The 15,211-nt window shown below is 40.7% G+C and overlaps 2 protein-coding genes across 3 annotated transcripts in view; both read right to left on the reverse strand.

Annotated features, from left to right (window-relative positions):
• The window catches only part of dkk2 (dickkopf WNT signaling pathway inhibitor 2), a 413,162-nt gene that overhangs the window by 243,540 nt on the left and 154,411 nt on the right, over positions 1-15,211 (reverse strand). The gene's annotated exons all lie outside the window — the stretch shown is intronic.
• Positions 1-15,211, reverse strand: part of tbck (TBC1 domain containing kinase) — an 83,619-nt gene that overhangs the window by 6,807 nt on the left and 61,601 nt on the right. For both annotated transcript variants that reach the window (XM_084041536.1, XM_084041535.1), the window contains 2 exons: positions 11,364-11,527; positions 5,575-5,734 (listed from right to left, as the gene is read on the reverse strand). In XM_084041536.1, the coding sequence (XP_083897662.1) occupies positions 5,575-5,734; positions 11,364-11,527 (324 nt within the window). The remainder of the gene's footprint in view (positions 1-5,574; positions 5,735-11,363; positions 11,528-15,211) is intronic.

Consider the following 15,211-nt stretch of genomic DNA (forward strand, 5'->3'; position numbering starts at 1 on the left):
TCACAATTCAAAACAATCAGATTCTGGTTTCATCTCAATGATATGAGGTCAAGTTTACCCCTCTAAGTAAACATAAAGGTAATTTTGGGGTCATTAAAAACAAATCTTATCATTATTTATCGGAAATAATGTTTTGCCATTTAACCTATTTTCAAACTTGTCTGTCAGAGACAAGGCAGGAGTCAAACAGTAACAACATGTGATGTGTTTGCTGAATCAGCCTGCCAGTTAAACAAGGTGAAGGTAGCCTAATGAGGCTGTACTGTAATGCTGAATTCATGAAGGGCAATTTTGTTGTGCAGAAATCAGCTAGAAAGTTCAGCCTCATGGCCAAGGACCAAGCGCATGAGCAGTCCAACAAAAGCCTCCAGGTGCATGGCGGAGCCGTTGGACTCTATGAGAATCCTGAAGCCCTTACACTGTTTATGCTGGCTGGACCTGATTGCACACGGATAGTTGAGGAGTTTGAGGCCATCAATGACCCACCAACGTCATCCACTGCTCATCATGAAGAAGGACATAACTTGCAAGTAAAGTTTCGCAAGGATGTACTCTCGTTCATCGATGTGGTACAGCAGCTAGGCAACCCCTTCCTTGCTACAAGCCAGGAGCTTATTTCACTCGATACACAGAATGTCATGGAGCCGGCAGTTGTTGCTTCTTTATCTCAAATCAATGAAGCCGGCCAGACCCTTCACGCAGCATATGTCAAGGAAAGATTGGAAATGGCTTCAGTACCAGTATCTGATACCGTCAAGCGGAAAAACATGCTAACATTCGCCAACCGAACTGGCCCCAAGAAAAAAGGTACAAAGGACAGTGGCATACAGAAGCAGAACATGGTTTTAATCACACAACTGTTCCTTTCACTCCAGTCACGTCCCAATGCTGACATGACAGACTTCTTTCAGTTCGAAAATCAGAGAGAGCCACCGAGCCTGGCGGACAGAGGGTCTCTGCGATCTGGGACAAAGTCTGACATTCGTCAATGCCTCAATGCTAGCACAGGTCGTGCAGCTTCTGCCAAACAAGCTACCGTTGTGGTGTTGGATATGGCAGCAGTCATCCACATAGTGCGCCCCACAACAGCAAAGACATTCAGCGAGTATTGCTCAACATTACACCATTTCTGGAGGCCCAAATGACAACTAGTACCCAACGCATTGATGCTGTATGGGACAACTACCCAGAGGAAAATAACCTAAAATATCTTACACAGAAACGGCGTGGGAATGGTTCACAGACAAAAGTCGGTGATGGTAGCACTCCAATCCCTATCTAGCAATAAGCTCAATCCCAATCCCCCCCTAAGCATGAATGGAACAGTGGCTTCCTAAAAAACGAGGACAACAAAAAGGAGCTCTTCTCATTCATCAGCACACAGATCTCAAAGAATGACATGCGTGGAAAGCTCCTTATGACTACCCGCTTTGAGACTGTGCTCTCCAACATGCCTTGTGATGTCACAAAACTTCAGAAGTGCAACCATTCTGAGGAAGACACCAGGATCCTCCTGCATCTGGCACATGCAGCAGAGCAGGGTCATACAACAGCCTATGTTCGCACCGTAGACAGCGATGTTGTCATTTTGGCAATCCGGTTTTTCGAGACCCTTGGCCTAACGGAGCTCTGGGTGGGTTTCGGTACTGGTCGAAAATATCGTGACATACCAGTCCATACCATCTACTCTGATCTCGGTCCATCAAAGTCCTTGGCACTACCCCTCTTCCACAGCTTAACAGGGTGTGACACAACTTCCCAGTTTCTCGGATGTGGCAAGAAGACAGCTTGGGCAGCCTGGAGAAGCATACCAGACCTCACCAACACACTAGTTGCTCTCACACACACCCCTGACCTCTTCAGTCTTGAGTCTGTGCATATGCAGAACATTGAACGTTTCGTCGTGCTCATGTACAGCAAGGGGTGTGGTGCAGCTGGTGTCAATGAGGCCAGACATCGCCTCTTCACCACTGGAAGTAGATCACTGGAAAACCTCCCACCTACCCAAGCTGCACTGTTCCAACATGTCAAGCGAGCGCTACTGCAGGCAAGTTTCTACTGGAATCAGGCAACCTCGGTCCAGCAGGAAATTCCTGACTTCAGTGAGTGGGGCTGGCACAAAGATGGCACTGGCACATGGCAACCACTGTGGACCACTCTTAGTGATGCATCAGCAGCATGTGATCTTCTTGTTCGCTGTGGCTGCCTCAAGGGATGCATGGGAAGGTGCAAATGCAACCGTATCGGTGTCCGATGCACAATCCTCTGCAAATGTGGAGGTGGGTGCCTTAATAACGAAGATGACAGCCAGTAACTCCACACCTTGCAAGGGATGGAGACACAATAAAGAATGTGAATGACATTGTGATCTAACTTTTTGATTTTATCAAGTTTTACGGAATATCTATTTTGATTACATTGTCCCCTACTGTCAGTTGTTTACTTAAAGTTGAAGTTGGACTTGTGGACTCAGGTGGAGCCTGAGCATTGGATCAAAAAAACATTTTTTGCTGTGTCCCTAGACACATTTTGTTTGTCTTTTTCTTTTAGGATTTTGTTGGCACATATCAATTTTAATTGAAAATTGTTTGTATTAGTTTATTGTTAATAAACAATCTACTGTTTTGAGTTGTGAAACATTGATACATATACAAGTATAGCTTATAATGAAAAAAAATACTTTTTGGGGGTAGCATCTGGCATGGCGCACCAGAAATACTGGATTTTACCCCAATATTACCTTTATATACTAACTTTGATGAGTAAAATTGACCTTGAGGGGTAATCTTGACCTCAAATCATTGAAATAACACCAGAATCAGATTCTACGACCCAGAAAACCCCTAAAAAGTGGTATCATTTATGATTCTAGGCCTTTCCGTTTTTTTCGGGTGGCAGCCATATTGGATTGCGCAATATGGCAGTACCATGGGGCGCCAATCTTGGCACCCATCTTAAAATGATTAAGTATGGTATGGACAACATCTGTGCCATATTTGGCGAATTTGCGAGAATCTGAACCAAAATATCCCCGGGGCCCCCGACTAATAGTCAGAGGGGAAACGTCATCAGAATGATAACTGTATAAACATTACTTCATATCCTACACATGCCCCAATTTTGCACATTGCAGCCGGTGTTACTGTTTTGTTGAGTAAGGTGACAGGAACTATTATGTCATCTAGTATCTACCGATCCATCTTATTAATTCACAAAACCTGTGTCTGTCTGTCTGTCTGTCTGTGTGTCCCAGCCAAAACTCGGGCACCACCTAACCTAACAGCCTCAAACTTGCCGTGTGTGTCCCATACGATCGCAGCGGTGTGCATTGCAGAGAACTGAAAAACCATGAGACAGAGAAAAAGAGAGAGACAGAGAGGGGGAGCAAGCCCGTGAGAACACAGCCTGTCTGCTGCTTGAGCTGTGTGGGGGTATAGGAGGTTGTAGGATTCAGTGAGTGATCAGAGAAATTTGGGAGGTGACAGTTGACCTTGAGGTCTAGTCTCACCGCTCAGACTTGACTCCCACCTAGGAAACATGCCATCGTATCGTTCACTCAGATGTAGACCGCCGTAAAAGTGCCTCTTTTCTTTAGTGTCTGTTTTTGCACAAATGGAACCAAGACAAAAATTCCTGTATAAAATATTGTACCTGGCAAATAAAGGGATTCGGATTCCGATACGGTTGTATACCACTTTTTCCAGCATTGTTGCAGAATGTTTTGGGGACTTTTACCGCATACTCAGGTTGAAGTGTGGGAGAACAATTCCACTTCTTCAGGCATCAGAGATTATAAGGAATGAGTCGGGTGGCTAGTTAGGTGAGAGGTAATCTCTCAAAACAGATTATGCTGTGCAACACACTATTAATTGTTGCAGGATAAATAAATACTATACAGCTTTTCATATATATATACATACATATACAGGATTTTGCAGTGTGAACACCATTAAGATATTGCTAGTCTCCTGCTCAGGGTTAGGTTCAGTTGTGTCTCAGGAGGGAGAGCTGTGTCTGAGGGGAGTTGCAGTATATTCAGTGAGTGATCACAGTAATTTGAGAGGTGACAGTCCTTCACGCCTGAATGGCTATGTGACATGCCATGGACAATAATTATCCCAGGAATACTGTAGGTGGGAGTTCATCATAGTTAGAGATTTGTTTTGATAAAAGTGATTTGGTGTGCTAAAAAAAACCCATAGCACTTTCTTATGTAGTAAGTAATATTTGTGATTAAAAGTTAGTATTGCACCCTGCCACATGTCTAACCTACACAGCAAAATCCTCAGCGTTAGTAACTATTTTATATTTACAATGGTGTAGTGCGCCGAAAATAGCCGATCTATAAGCTCACAACGTGCTACATCGCGATGCGCTGTGAGCTTGTGTATCTGCTATTTTTGCTATGTCTGAAAGCTTGTAAGTTGCACCTGCTGTATAATGACAAATAGGGAGGCCAGGTTGAAAGTGGTTACGCTTGAAACACTTGTTATGTCCCCTCAAACTCTTCAAGGTTCACTTAGTTCTATTAGCCCTCCTACTCTATTAGTAGTATACTGTTGTGTTGAGCCGTGTTACGAGCTGTGGCCTGAATGAGCTTAGCTTGAATGAGTCTGGCCATCCTCCTCTGACCTCTCTCATTAACCAGGTGTTTTCACCAGCAGAAAGCTGCTGACTGGAGGCTTTTTGTTTTCTTGCCCCATTTTCACTACTTCAAACACTGTAATTTTGAAAAGCACAGTGTTCTGAGATTAAAAGGAGAGGTTCCAGAGATAAAAAAGAGTCTATGCATATCAATAAGGTATTATTGTTATATTATACACTTTTCCTTCAAAATAAATAACTGGATGAAAAGTGCTTCCAGGCATCAACAGACCCCATAGCTACTCATGCTTACGTGTACTCAGGATAAAATGAATTGAATATGAAAATGAACAACATTACAGTTGAGAAAATACGTACAGTAGTACAATAGGGATTTTTACTTCTCTAAATAAGGGCATTACCCGGTATCCCTATTTTGGACTTTAGAAGAGAAAAAAGTGAAAAAAGTTTTTATCCAATGTTGAAACAGTTCTAAGGAGTAAGAGATGAGCAGCCTCTACCTTCTGACTGCAAGTGTGTTCAAGGGATGCGTTCCATCTAAGCATCATTAATGTAACACATACATTTCTAATCGGTCCCTCCAGTATTCCCCCCCCCCCCACTTCCTGGAAACAGCAATGGTGTGATCAATTCCCACTGTTAAAACAAAATAGAGTATATTTAAACAAAGCCGACATAAGCTTTTACAAGGTTAACCTCTTTTCATGTGTTTTTAGAAGGCAACTCACATCCCTTTTACTGTACACAGGGATCTGCTTAAGAATTGCTTACTTTTACCAAAATAACCACTCTAATGGAAGCACACTTGAACATGCAGATCACTGTTATGTTTGTGTGTGTGTGTGTGTGTGTGTGTGTGTGTGTGTGTGTGTGTGTGCGTGTGTGTGTGTGTATGACAGCTATTGAACATTAATATATACCATGTTTTCCCAGGTGTATTCGTGTGCTTGTTTGTTTTTTTCTACTTACGGTTGTGGCTCTCTTCATGGCATGGCTGATGACAACGATGACTCGTCCTCTGAAGTTCTGGAGGAGTCCCGCTGCAGGACACTGGACCACTTCATCATCAGCATTGAACACGGTGCTGTAGGGGACATTGATGCTGCCGGTAATATGGCCTCTGTTGAAGCTGGACGCGCTGGTGTTAAAGCTCAACAACATTCAAAAATACAATTGGCATTGTCCATGTTTACATTTTGTTTCCGTATACTGTAGATACAGATAGTTGATACATATAGACAGAACCGAGAGAGTGGGGGGGTGTCTCTGGTGGGTTTTGTTCCTTGACCAGGAATTGCAACATAGCTACATTGACATGTGTCTTAACCACTACGTCATCTCACCAAAGCACCAGGATTTTATGAACAAAGTCCTGTGAGTTGTCGGCTTCATACCCACATATACCAGGGCCTACTCTTCTGCAGTCTCCCTCTCAGCTTTTCAACAGTCTGTCCTGAGATGTTGGCATTATCTTTTCCCTTCTCATCTCCTTCTCATGCATTCCATGCATTGGTACCCATATGATAAAAATGAAATGCAAACATCTGGTCAACCATCTTTATCTTGTTCTCATGGTCAGCCGGTTGAGAAAACTGTTAGCGTTTCTCATTGCTGGCTATAAACACAACACTTCTGGACATGATTTGAGTCATTGTCATGTACAGTATTTAATCCTAAGACATGAACAAGTGCTGTCTAAAATTTAGAGAGCTTTAATGTACAGTACATCCCCAGTCTCAACTTCACATCGTTAGGCTATAATAGTCTCCATAAAACAGTGTTTGCAGCATAGTGGCCTGTCTGGGACCCATCAAGGCCATAGAAAGAGGTGGATCATCGAGAGACACAGTAAACAACAGTATGTCATTGTCCACTTTAAAAGGGTGAAGGGTGGGGGGCATTTACCATTACTTTGCTGGTTCAAACTCACTGAGACTACTGTATGAGAATATAACATTTCAATATAGTCACATTATGAATGCACTTTTATCATACAGCTACAGAAATGCACCTACAATAACGCTGAGGCAATTTTTCACTAAGGTGAGAAAGTAAACTGCTAAAGCGTATTTCACTGACAATAAATTGAGTACCTTGACATAAGCATTCAATGTGGATTCAGTGGATACCAGGAAAGAATATTGGCTCAACTCTGTTCATCCTTTACCCACACAGCTACAGTGTGATTCACTAATTAATGTCATTGTTACAGCACTTGTCTGAGCCATGACAGAACAGGGGACAGAGAGAGTGTCAATGCACAACCAAAACTCTGTAAGAAACCTTGCATATATAGCTGAGTGGACAAAATCAGTTCATAGAAAAAGGAGGATCGGGAAGGGAGAAAAAGTCAGTTAAATGAAAAGAATAACTTCCTCTCGGAATGGAAGTAAAATGTGACAGGTCTAGGAAAGGGGTGGGGGCTGTAAATGGCATGAGAAACTGCAGGAAAAAAGAAAGGAAAGAAAACAAGAAAAGAAAATGAAGAGAAGTGAACAGACCAGGGGCTTCATTCATAAAATGGGCTTCAGATGAAATGTAATCTTCAGTAACTACTTAGATAAACCGATGATCAAGCACAAATTCATAAATCATAAAACCAGATGTAGAAATTATCATATTAAGTTAACTTATGACGTGGCATTTTATCAGTTAGTTATAGGTGAGAAGAATTAAGCCAATACCCTAACCCAATGTGTTTTCAATTAAAGACATTAACTTGTGTGGCAAATTTACTCAACCATGATTGTTATTGGAAGATGTAGCAACTGTGCATTTCAAAGAGAACACGTTTTCAGAGACAGGAATTACTTTCTTGCTCACAATGATGAGTGGCTTAGATGTCCCTTTTATTTCCCAAGAAATGTTTTCTTAGGTTTGTGTGCCGACACGGTGTAACCCTGCCATACCTGTACTGTCCAAGTACTCTTCACTCTGAGATTCCTCACTACGGGGACTGTCTTCTAGAGGGAACTCTAGTGACAGTTTAAGTATCCCAGTCAACTCTTAACCGCATGCCTACCCACTGTGATCCGGGCTATTCTATGTATCTTGACAGCTAGATACTGTGGATACTTGTTCCGTTTACAACTGAAAAACAGGCGCACATCAAATTTGACTTCTCTCGGGTTATAGGTGTAGTTGACTTTCTTTTGTTTTCCATGGTTCAGCCTGAATCAACACTTACTTGTGCGATACACTTTCTACAGTACATGGAAATCTGTAATTGTTCCTTTTCCAGAGGCAAAGGTAAGCAACATTCATATGCACATGTATTTAAGATAATTAGTGAATTATGAATCAATGGCGTGTAACACATAATACGCTTCTTAAAGTCACCGTACACAACTTTTTTTACTTCAGTATTTTCTATGAATCGGTAAATCAACGTATATCAAAATGATCTTAAGATTATGTTTTTACATAAATCAATTTTTTTTTTATGAATGAGGCCCCAGAAAACAAAAATGAAATACACAAAAAGAACAGAAAAAATAAACAAGAGGACAGCGGGCTGCCAGAGAGAAAGGAATAGAACTAATAAGGATTGTGTATACAGTATAATTAACAAATCATTATCAGTGTATTCTGAGTGAAGGTATTGATGTTACTGCTACATTTCATAAGTGGCTCTCAGCTACATACTGTATTTTCTGGGCAATTTGAGCAATTTGTGCAATTAACTAGATCATTTCAGGTGATGTGCAAGCATTTAGGGCTAATCGCACAACGTAATCCATTAAATTACCATTCAATTCAATTATGTTACCCTTACACTGGAAATAATACTAAGTAAGTGACGGTTGTTAAAGCTAGACAAGTAAAATGCCTATTATCTATCAGATAACAAGACAACTACATCAGGATTTTGCTGTTTCAATCCCATACAAATCTTAATCCCCCCTTTTTGTGACCGAACAGACCCACATTATTGGTTTAGCCTGTGAAACACAGTGGTGGTGGACTAGGAGTTCGACAAATCCCGTGGTCAAATCCTCCTTTTGTTCTTTCGGGGTTAGCCCGAGGAGCGTCTGTCTATCAGGAGTCTATAGTGGTAGGGATTTGTGCTGGAGGAATTGCCATTCTAATCCTCACTGATTAATGACTCTTTAACCTTCTATCCCCTCCTCTTCTTAAACAATCACCATTCCACTGACAATGCTAAGAAGGAGCGAGGCTCAATTTCCAGGCAGTGGAAGTTTGAAAGTCAGCATTGTGTTGAGTACTTCAAGACAAGCAATAAAAGAGAATACATATTGTTGATTTACAACTGTGAAATTACCTTTCCGTCTTTGATATTGTGAGTTTGTGAAGAGCCAACCATGATGGATTATAGAGCTATTTGATCTGACAACCAGTTGTCTTATATTTTTAATCTAAGGGATTTAGATCAGATAAATACAGGAGTCTGGGGTATTTGTTTGTGTGGCAGACGCACGCACGCACACGCACACACACACACACACACACACACACACACACACACACACACACACACACACACACAAATAGACATTGGCTGTATGGTATCATTGGTGAAAATAAGATTAGGTAGTATTGTTTCACACTGTAAAGAGGCAAGCTGGTTGGCTTGAAGTGGTCTAACTGATGAGTAAGGTTAATGTATGTAAGGTCAGGCTAACACTCCCGTTATTCATTCTTTGTTTAATTGGCAAGTACTGAAGTACTGTCCAATGGCCAGCCATCATCGAAAAATGTAAATAGTTTGTGTGTATCATGTGCAGCCAGGGTACAAATCAAATGGGATGGGTCTGAGATGTGTAGGGCTGATCCAGCAGAGACAGCACAATGTATTCTCCTCAGGTTCGCAGGAGGAATGCATCAGAAAGCTTAATCCCTTGGACCACCCTGCCCTCTTCTGAGATTGAAGGGAGTGCTAGGGCAGCTTGGCTTTACGATGGAGGTGGTTAAGTGAAACCCTGCAGAGATTGTTTTGGGTGTTTGGCAGTGCGTGACCAGAGTAGATCATTGCCTCATCGCACCCTGAGTCTGGCTCAAACTAGTCTTTGATGAGAGGCTGAACTACAGTGTTTGATTCTGTGTACCTAAGGTTTCACTCTCGGAATCAAGCAAAACACTGGCATCTGCTCAGGAGCTGCATGGGCAGAAGATCAGAGATCTGATGCAGACAGATTCAGGCATTCTAGATCAAGGGTACAGAGGGATAAAGACAGAATCCCTCCTACCGTAACTGAATGTATGCATATACATAGTGTCTGAAAGTCGTTGAATTCAGTACACTCCTCCTTCTTAACCTTGTGAAAACTTGTTCACGTCAAAATCAAAGTGAAATTATTTTGCAATTATTTTGAATAATTTCACAAGGACAAAAAGATTGCGCACACACACACACACACACACACACACACACACACACACACACACACACACACACACACACACACACACACACACACACACACACACACACACACACACACACACACACACACACAGTCTGAACAGCCTTGAATCAAAGACAAAGGATAGCTCAAACAATTGCTGCAAATGTGAATAATGTGTCTGAGTTCACTTTTACACAAAGCCAGTAAGAGCCGGGGATCGAACCGGGAACATTCCTGTTGTCATGTCAGACAAGTGAATTTTGCATGCCATGTCTTACCACTATCAACCATGTAAGGAGAAGTTGATGCAGTAGAGAAATGCAGAGAAAGAGATTTGGGGAATTGCTCTGCAACCTGTTTGACTGCAATAGCAATTTTAGCGGCTTTCAAACCTGCAACATACATCAACAGCTGTCAGTGGAAACATGACCTTGGGTTTCATGTAAGTCTATTGAAAACATTTCTCAATGATGTGTGACTCATCACATAACAAGCAGCCTGGACATTCATATCCAACCTCATAGATGAAACACTCAAGACACTAAAGTATTTCTAACTAATGTCACTTACTGTAGTATTTCCTTGAAAAGGTATTTAATAGGCTACTAAGGCTAATTAATCATTCATACATAAATTAAATTAGTGTTAAAAACGTCAATTCCAATGCTCTATCACGTTGGTAGTTATTTAGCAAAATTATGCAACGGTTAAAAAGTTTTATCAGCCATTTAAAGATTAAACTGATACTCACTTAGATACTCTAGAGTTGAATTCCAATGGTGTGAATTCATGACATCATTCAAAAAGCACATCTTACTCGGAGTCGGTACGGTACCATATATGTGTGTATATATAGACGGGTTTCATGTTTGTAAACATTGAGAGGATATGACCGCGCAGAGGAGGGGTAAGCCTATAGAGGGCGCCATTACCCGCAGCAGCTCTGGTCAAATGTCCATTCAGAAAAGAAATGATCTTCACCGGGTTTAATGAAAGTAGATTAAATTATGCAGTTTGTAATACCTTGTTTACTCAATAAAAATGATTTGTTGGAAGTTGGATCTGTTTGTATATAATAGCAGCATTATGCCTATTATGCCTATAATAGCAGAATTATGGCTATCTAACTCCCGAACATAACAACAGAGTGAACGGCGCAACAATTCGTTTCCCCCGAGCATGCGCAGATTGCGCATTCTGCTCTGTGATGACGTCGCGCGGAAATCCGTCTATACGGTATGCTATACTCAGGCCAACAACTTAATTTAATTACAACAATTATTCACTGCATACCTCTCAGCTTGCTAAATTGTAGAAATACACAAAGACAGTGGACTGCCGATTATTCTTAAAACAACTAAAGCTTCCACAGTAGTTGATCAGTAAGGATACTCCTCAGCACAGCGGATATCCACAGCCACAATTTTGGGCTTGCTCGCTTTTGTCCTCTTGAACTGCCCACCTGGAGACAGCTCACACAGGTCAATGAAGTCTTCAGCCGAGATCCGAGGAGAACCCTCCGCTTTAAGGTCACTCAGCGCCAGGGGCTCGCGGGACTAGAGAGGGCAGAGAATCACACTGTATGAGGTCAGATTATTCAAGAGTTGCATTTGATTAGAACCAAATAAATGTTTCACAGAGTGGCTGTGGAGATGTGGATGTGGTTATGAGAATGCTGAATATTGATGTATTTCAGCACTTTGTGAAAGTTACCTGCAAAGATGACACCAAATAGCATTTGCATAGAGATGGATAAGCCATAAGTCTAAAGATGTATATAATTTATAGAGTTGTTTAAAAAGTTTAACCCTGGCATCCCTATTTAAAAATGTTTAACACATTGAGTGCCAGAGGTTTTTTAAAACAGGGTACAGCCAGTGCCAGCGTTTTTAACGATTCTTTTACTTCTTTTTTTTTTTTTTACCGTCACAGAATATTTTCCGTGATCACGGCCCTCACGGTGATCCCCTCATTACACACACAGGGATCTCGTAGAATCGAAAAAAACTAAAACAAAAATCGCGGTAATCTGTTCCATAATTGCAGCCAGTTGAAAATAGCATGTTTCGCCAAAAATACATAGTAAAACACTGGAGCCAAGATACAGAATATTCCCCAAATACTTTAACCAGGAAGTGAATGGACCAGTACATCTTTGAAACATGTTATCTATGGTTCTGTGTGAAAAAAAATAATATATATATATATATATATATATATATATTATTATATTATTATATTATTATTTATTTTTTTCTAAAAACGTATATATATGTTTTCGGCACTCAACAGTTGGATTTGAAAAAAACGTATATATATACGTTTTTGGCACTCGATGTGTAAATGTAATAACGTTTTTTTCCCCCCCAAAAAATATGACATCTTTGAAAATAGGGCTTAAGTTTTTACATACCCAGAAAAGAATGTGTCTTATATATACAGTATATATATATACATATATATATATAGTATCTCCTTCTCTTTTTCTATTGTACATTGTATGAGAATGTGCAATAGCTGTAGCCCAGCTTTGTGTGAGATCAAAGAAGGTTTGTTCTGGAGCTGAATAATCGACAGGCAGCTCTACAATTAGCACACTAAAATGTCTAGGAGTATTTGTATTTGTGGATAGTATTACAGAAAGGTTATTGTGTGTTTGTGTGTCTGTCAATAAACATTTTGAAAAAAGAAAAAAAAAGAACACAGATTGAACTTAAATCTACACATTCAAGATGTTTCCATTGTTATGGTATATGATTTTGTGCCTATGAAAACATAACGTGTCCATTGGGATTCCTGTCCTCAACATGATATCTAGTCATCAATAACATGAAAAGTAGTAAGCATAGATTGATTTCTGTCCTATGTATGAGATGGAGACAGAAGGCAGTGAATATTGAATGAATAAAAATGTATTAATAAATAAAACTCTCTCAAATAAAACAGCTGTCTAAACTGTAACTGCAAAAGCAATACATAATTAAATTCTGTATAAGATCTGGGCGGATGAACCGAATAACTTATGCTCTACCTACTGTAGTCTCAAGTGGCTAGCCCTCCAAACTCACTCCACTCTGAATGGAGTTCTAGGGAAACTCACATTGGAAACAGTGGATTGGATAAAATGAGCGGGCAGTTCACTCTCTCGGTTTTGGCCAAACTGTGATGAGTGGATCCAGTCAAAGCAACTCATATTGATCAACAAAAATGTTAGAGAAATGTATGAAAACATTGACTGAGGCAGGTGTTCTTCACAAAATAGCATCTTGATTCCGTTTGCATCGTCTGCATGCCGTTTGTACTTTTAAGCAGGTCTCTGCAAATGCTGCATACGCTTGGTAAGCCATCTAACAGACTGTCTCGTCAATTCTTCACACCATGTAAGAGGCCTCGTTTTACTTAGGTGGTGCCTTGCTTTTTAAACTTATAAACACCACAACCCAACACACATCAACAGCGTTTTTGATGAAGTAATGTTATTTGCTGTCTGTCGCCATGTTTTGATAGATAGATAAGATACCTTTATTGATCCCACAGGGGAATTTCAGTCGCCTAGAGGCAGCACAGCAGAGTTACAGAGTTACAGGAACAGAGTAAGGAAAGTACTGTCATATACAGCAATAAAATACCAAGAAAAACAAAAAGCGCCGTCATTACAGAACAACAGTATACATTATTATACAAAACAAATATTACAATCAGTGCAATGCCAATCAAATAAAGTGTCCATTTCAATCAGTGCAATGCAAGAGAAAGGTGACAGTGTTCACAGTGCAATCAGTGCAATCAGTGCAATAGCCATAACCATACCCTAACCCTAAAAGTGTCATTAGAAGGTAACTGCGGAGCTACTACTAGACATGTCCTGCCCGCAAGGAGTGACGAATACCAAGGTTTCACTGAGTGGTAGTGTTTAACATAGACAGATTAGACACTATTGATGTGCGCACTTGGGTGAGCCACTCCACCTCCATGGAATGGCTCTGCCAATGCCCTGTCCATACTGTTGATGGCCCAGCAGCCATTCTATCCACTTTTTAGTTCCGAGGTTATGTTCTACCCACCCTCAGAAACTATCCATGTTGGATTAAGTAGTAGGGGTTAGACCCTTGATCCAGGCACTTTACATCAGATACTGCAGTAGAGCTATTCTGTTGCCAACATTAAGCCCCTGACAGACTGCAAGCGTCAGACACGCACATGTTATCAAAAGTGTTCGCAACAGCTACAGCCATACTAGAAGCATCAATCGGACCAGTCAAAACCTGTCTTTCAGAGCTCGGTTCTATTTTGGAGTGTCGATGCTTGGCAAAGACCAGAGTGAAGGAGAAGAAAGTGAATGAAACAATGGACCAGTGTGCATGAGTGGGTGCGTGTGCTTCCAATGTGAATTCTTGATGCATGTCAGGGACACTTGCATCAACTGCGCTTTCAGTGTGCCACAGCCTTTAGATGACTGTGGCTGCCGTCTGCAACTCACAGGATTTGCGAATTTGTATGTGTGAAGCAGTGTTGCTATTAAAAAAGCATACCTGCTCAGCATTTTCCCTGTGAAAGCAAAGAATGCAAAAGAAAACAAACAAAAGAAAACCTACTGCCATTTGCAATCAATGTTGACATTTCAAGCTATCAAGCTGTGTTTTATCGAGTTGTTTCACACTCACTTACCCTATTCTCTACCAGATTATACATTTTTGTAGAAAGACAAAACAGCGAGGGTGAATAAAGGTCAGAGCTGAGCTCTGTATCATTGATGCATAACATAATGAAAGATCAATCTGCGATAACAGGCAGTTCTCTCATCCTCCTAGCCAGTAGTTGACGTATATCCTGTGTGTTAGGGTTAAACATTTCCACCCAAAATGAGACATTTTCTATCCTGTGTAAAGATCACTAGCCCAAGAAATCCCGGTAAATTGACTTGTTTTTAGCTACAGTAAAAACAAATTGGTGATATTTCAAGCAACACTAAATGCAACAAGGAGAAATATGCATAAACCAATGGGTTTCCATTCTAAACACACTGTATTATTTGGTAATATTAAAATGTATTAAAGCGAACGACACCCTTTATGTTCATCAACATTAGAATAAACAGAATATAAACTGTGTATGCTGCTTTAACTGTGCTATAGCTGAGAGCCCATAACTCAAGCCTCTGAAGTGATATATGACAATTCTTCATTGTATAAACAAAAATAAATCTGTAAAAGCAAGTAATGCAAGTCAAGCAAGTCTGT

Source organism: Gymnoscopelus microlampas (assembly GCF_963454915.1).
Source record: "Gymnoscopelus microlampas genome assembly, chromosome: 2".
NCBI classification, from domain to species: Eukaryota; Metazoa; Chordata; class Actinopteri; order Myctophiformes; family Myctophidae; genus Gymnoscopelus; species Gymnoscopelus microlampas.